The sequence below is a fragment of the Coffea arabica genome, chromosome 8c (assembly GCF_036785885.1).
Source record: "Coffea arabica cultivar ET-39 chromosome 8c, Coffea Arabica ET-39 HiFi, whole genome shotgun sequence".
Lineage (NCBI taxonomy): Eukaryota > Viridiplantae > Streptophyta > Magnoliopsida > Gentianales > Rubiaceae > Coffea > Coffea arabica.
Window position 1 is genome coordinate 10,535,945 of NC_092325.1, and position 5,958 is coordinate 10,541,902.

Below are 5,958 nucleotides of genomic sequence, written 5' to 3' on the forward strand. Positions count from 1 at the left end.
GGCATTAGGTTTTGAGTATAGGTGATTCCATAAAGTTGCAGAAGGTTGTCTACAATAGCTAACATATACTATTTTCAGAACTTGTCAAGCTTTCTTAGTTGCAAAAGCCATAATATTACTTCCACAATATTAACAAATCACCAACCCTCTAAACCTATCAATAATTTATGATTACAAACTGAATTTTTCAAACAAATTGCATACTATTGTAGAATTGAATTTCACACCCTCATAAATGAACAAGGAAAGAGCTCATCAAGAAATCCTAAGGGGAATCCGATCTATGTAACAGGTATGGTAACCATTAATAATAGATTTAAATTTTCTTCTTTGATTCATTATCTTCCCTAGATTTATTGAGTTTAACATCAATTATAATACTTGATTTGTTGTCTAAACCTCATCAAACAGTACAGCAAGAGGACTTAACATAAATAATCTATCACTGAAATTTAGTAATAAAACCCAATGATCCCATGTCTAACTTTATTGTGATAGGTTCAAAATAAGAAGACATAGTTAGAAGAACCAACAATGATGAATCTTCATCATGCATAGTTCAAAACACTACTTATCAAGCACAGAATCTTCCATAACCTATTATACTCTAATTTAATAATTAAAGTAATGGTTTGTTATTTCCTAAATTACTACAATAAACATAAGTTGGCAACAATGCAATACACATAAATGATTATACGCGACATCCTTAGAATAGCAAGATGTATATTCCCTATGCAAATACTAGCTATGCAAACCAACTCATATCAGTCACCTATGAAAATTATAAAGCAAGTATAATTCATTTAGTTCAAGCAGACTTGGAAAATTTTTCTTTGTTTGAAGAAAATGAAAAATATTTATGAAATAGAAAAAATAAAAATTCATAGTTGGTTGTTTTCTCCTTATGAAAGTTTGCCTAAACCTCACCAGTCTTCTCTTTTTAGAGCTCTCTCTCACTTGTTCAGACAAAGAAATAGCAGGAATTTAACCATATTTTGAGATGGAACTATTTATAGAGGTATTTTCATGATCAAATTTAAATATTTAACACAATCAATTTGAAAATTGTTCAAAATTCACCTCTAATTTCATGCAGCTCCTGTATTTGCCAAAACCAATCTATGTTTTTTTTGGTGGTCAAGACATCTAATTGCATTCACATGGATTGGACTTTCATTGTATCTACAAATTTTAGGCCATTAACTATAATACATCATATACACATATAGACTTAGTAACCCCACCTAAAGCAATTATTTAATTAAATTCACCACACACATATTTGATAAAATAATTAACTTAAAATAAAACAAGTAAATAATTCACTAGTTTTATTCATAAAATATATCTATTCATTAAGAAAAGAATGAGAGTTATATTTTACTCACTTAGTATTATACTTAACTTCATAATTGCTTGAAATTAAGGATGTACATACATTTATCAAATTGAAACATATTGACAAAAGAACATGCATGTTTGGAAACAAACTCATGAACCTTGCATGTTTTAATCTTTTTGTTAAAAGGTTATTTATGCACAAAAGAAAATTAGCTGGTTTAGAAATCTTCAAAGAAAAAGAATAAAAGAAGGATAATTTGACAAATATTGATGAAGTCAAAAGAGTTGATATTAACAACTTATTCATTCTGAAATAAATTTGTCTGAATATCATTTGTAATACTCTTTAATTTCGAATCAAATTAAATTATAATGTGAATTATTATTGAGACTTGTACCTAGGTCCATCATCTTATAAATTTATAATTTGAATCAAATTTATCAAATTCTATTATATATTCATCAAAATGAAACATTTTGATAATTAATACACATGTGAACCAAAAAGAAATAGAAATTCCTATCCACTTTCATAGAAGAAAAAATTTCTTTGTACTAAAGTCTAACTTTTTTTTTTTTAAATAAATTGCTTTTATTGCTCATATAGAAATGGCGGAATACAAAGAGGGGGCCTACACTGTACCTCCAAGAGTTACTGCACTCTATCTGATGAGCACTAGTCAATCTTAATAGAAGGTATGCCTACCCGTTCCAAGGTAACCTCACTGCTAACCTCTAGGGGGAGTTGATCCAGTGACTCGAACACCCTATTGCTGCCTGAGTTTATGCCCACCCTAGCAAGACAAACAGTAGACCTGTTTGCCTCTCGAAAACAATGCGTCATTACTCGCACATGATGTCGTAAAGTTAGAAGCTCCTCAAAGTCACGCATTAGCCACCAAGGAATCCCCAACTCGTCATGGAACATTCGAACCAGGAGCAAAGAATTAGATTCCACGTGCACATCCGCAAACCCATGTTGTATACAAAGCTTCACCCCCTCAAGCACTGCCTTTAGGTTTGCCTGCAAACTTTTAGCTACATTAAACACATTAGCAAAGGCAAAAATAAAATGCCCCGATGGGGTCTCTTAAAATACCACCCCCACTTGCCATTCATGGATTGTCCCGATAACACCCATCAACATTCAACTTAGGGATCCTGAACTGCGACCTGCTCCAATTTTGCCAGGAAATCCTACTCAGTCTGTCCTTCTTGACCACCAAATCAAGAAGAGAATACCAAAATAAACCACCAATGGCCAGATTGAAAAACCATCCACAGAGAATCTCCCGTAACTCCCCGAGGATACGCAAGTGAACACCCGCCGCCGTCACCCCTTTGCCTTCAAATAGCACCGAGTTCGTAGCCCTCCAGAGGTGCCAGCAAACTAGGCAAGGAAGAATTCGATATATTAGCTTCAAGGCTGATTTCGTTGTAACCCGTAACCACCACTTTGTCAGTGCATGTCGCACTGTAAAAACTGGGCTGAGGCTTCCATCAATCCCTTCAAAAGACTGCCAAACCTGTAAGGGGATCTCGCCCGTGCAAAAAATGTGGTCAAGACTCTCTGTCTTCGGATCATTATAGCACCAACAATGAGAAGGGCCCTGTACTTGAAAACGGTAAAGAATATCCATAACTGGTAGTGAAGACTCTAGCAAACGTAACATAAAGAAGGAAACCTTCGCAGGAATCAACAAATGCCATATATTTGCTAAAAGGAATGACCTGGGGCCAGGCAGGCGCACCACCTGATACGTTGATGAGACTGTGAATGAGCCAGAGGAATTCAAGTCCCACACCAGGCGATCAAGCCGCCGAGACATAGGAGGAGGGATACGTAAGATGTCCGACACAATGACTTGGGGCAACTATTGTTGTAACAGACTTATGCTCCACCAGCCTTGATCAGCAAAATTTGCCATTGAATGCACCCCAAAATTCTCCACTTTATATTACACAGGCCTAGGCCCCATCCAATTTTCATGCCAGAAATCCATTTCCCCATTCCCCAAAATCCATCGAATATGCTGCTCCGTTTGGTCTTTGACCATCACCATCCTTCGCCATATGGGGGATTACCCCCAAACATGGTTAGCTTCACACGGATGACCCCCATGCAAATACTTTTTCCACATGAAATGTGCCCATAAGGACACATTTTGTCGGAACGACCACCACAACTTTATAGAGAAAGCGTCATGGACGGTCTGTAGCGACCGTATCCCCACACCACCCTCCGCCACCGACTTACAAATGGAACTCCACTTTATCCAATGAAACCGTAAATCGTAGTCTGAGTTGCCTCATAGGAACGCCCAAGATCTTTTCCAGACTTTGCAAAAAATCCTTCGTTGGAGTAGTGACAGCCAATAAATGAATTAGTATCGATGCAAGCACACTCTTAATAAGAGTCAGCTTCCCACCATAAGATAACAGGTTACTATTCCACGCAAACACCTGCTTGGACATCGATTCCGCAATTCCAGAGAAATATGTCAGCTTGCCCCTCCCGACATAGAGTGGGTAGCCCAGATACTTAATGGGGAAAGATTGCTCTTTGACACTCATAACCTAAGAGATGATACGCTTTCTTGCCTCGTTAAGCCTTCGATCCATTAAAAAATAACTTTTCTAGAGGTTCACCTGTTGCCCTGACACGTTACAGTAAGCTTCCAAAGAGCGCATAACTATCTTGAAAGACCTCTTCAACCCGCTATTGAAAATCATTACATCATCTGCGTAAGCGAGGTGAGAAATGTTAGGGGAGTCTCTGGGAATCTTGAACGGAACAAACCCCCTATCTGCCAGCAACACATTTATCGAACGAGATAGAATCTCTACCCCCAAAATAAACAGAGCTGGTGATATGGGGTTCCCTTGGCGTAGCCCCTTGGAAGATGTGAAGAACCCCTTCGGTGTCCCATTAATAATCACTGAAAACCACACATTAGCCACTAACTGCCACATCATATCAATCCATCTCTCCCCAAAACCAAACTTGCGTATCACTTGCATCAGGAAATTCCAGGATACCCTATCATAGGTCTTTGCCATATCTAGCTTAAGGACCACGTTACCTCTATTCGGCCTCCGAATACCAGAAACTAACTCTTGGGCCAACAGAAAGTTATCCAAAATTTGACAACCCTGAACAAAGCCGCTCTGGTTATCCGAAATCAAGAGCGACAAAACCCTCGCCAGTCTCCTCGCAAGCAGTTTAGAGATAATCTTATTTACAAACGTACAAAGGCTAATTGGTCGATATTGTGAGAAGTCCTGAGGAGAACCCACCTTGGGAATGAGGATGATAGAAGTAGCCGTTATGCTCCTTGGTAGCTCTGATCCAGAAAAGAAACTACCTACCGCCTCAAAAACATCTATCCCAACAAACTCCCATGCAAAAGTAAAAAACCTCCCCAAGAACCCATCAGGCCTAGCAGCACTATCGGGGTCCAATGAAAACACCACGTCCTTAACCTCATTAAGAAAGGGGTGACGTTCCAACTCGAGGTTCTCCTGCTCAGAAAGCAGTTTGGGGATCACATCCGGTACCGGAACGAAACTCAACCCTGACTGATCCAATAATAGGAGTTGAAAAAAGGAGACTGCCTCCTTAGCGATGTCGTCCTCCCTTTCCAGCCACTCCCCGTATTGCGATTTTATTCGATGGATCATAGACTTCCTCCTTCTCTCCCTTTCCATACCGCCCTGGTTTTTTGGCGCCAAAACATGTCTTCGATCACTTGCGCATGGGTGACCAAAGTTCGTCTCTCATTTAGACACACTTGGTGCATCTCTGATGGGTCCTCGTCGAAGTAACATTCAGCCTGGGCCACTTCCTCCTCCATCTTTTTCACCTTCTCGAAATATTCCCAAAAGACTCCCTCGAACATGCCTTAAGCGCCTTTTTAACAAGGCCCAATTTAGCGGCCAAAACGTACAGGAGGTCTCTCGTAAACTCCACATGCCAGTTCTGCCAAACTACATCCAGGAAAGACTCCTGCGTGGTTCAACAGTTTAAAAAATGAAATGGTTTGGGGGAGGTATCCAAGCGAGTGACTGTTGATAGTAGCAAGGGAACATGATCAGAAGGAGCCCTATCCGAATGGTGGACCCTGAAATTGATACCCATCTCTTCCGCCGACCGATCACTAAGCAGCCTTTCTAAGCACTTCCAAATGCGGACCCGACCTTGTCTATTATTGCACCACGTAAAGTTGGACCCCGAGAAACCCGTGTCCACCAACCCAGTCATGGACATAAACGATAGCAACTCCACCCCTTCCCAAGGTCGAAACCGCAACTCCCTTTTTTTTTTCCTCTTCTCCCGTAACCACGTAAAAATGCCCTACAATAAACCAAGACAACAACGCTTCCTTATCATTGCGCAATCCGGCCCAAAGGCCCTCTCGCTCTGCCATGGTACATTTAGCATGCACAAAGGAGAAAATCATAGGGGAAGGTAGCTGCTGGGAATTAATTGTTATGGACAAGTGCTGATCTGACTCATCCACAAATGTGGAAGAGACTGAACTTGAGGAAAACACCCATACTGAACCAGTACTATTTATCCAGGCCGAGTCCATGTGAAGTCTTAGATGAATAGAT

General features: G+C 40.0%; 1 protein-coding gene across 1 annotated transcript; it reads right to left on the reverse strand.

The window, feature by feature from the left end:
• Positions 1-2,459: 2,459 nt before the first annotated feature.
• Positions 2,460-3,417, reverse strand: LOC140013364 (uncharacterized). The gene is made up of 2 exons (XM_072062631.1): positions 3,337-3,417; positions 2,460-3,218 (listed from the first exon to the last, which is right to left on the reverse strand). Exons 1-2 carry the CDS (start codon positions 3,415-3,417, stop codon positions 2,460-2,462), a joined length of 840 nt encoding a protein of 279 aa, XP_071918732.1.
• Positions 3,418-5,958: the final 2,541 nt, after the last annotated feature.

Coding starts and splice junctions, on each gene's coding strand:
- LOC140013364 (XM_072062631.1), bottom strand. CDS start 3,417: ATGGCGAAGGATGGTGATGGTCAAAGACCAAACGGAGCAGCATATTCG. Junction 3,219..3,336: donor AATGGGGAAATGGATTTCTG/GCATGAAAATTG, acceptor TTACAACAATAG/TTGCCCCAAGTCATTGTGTC.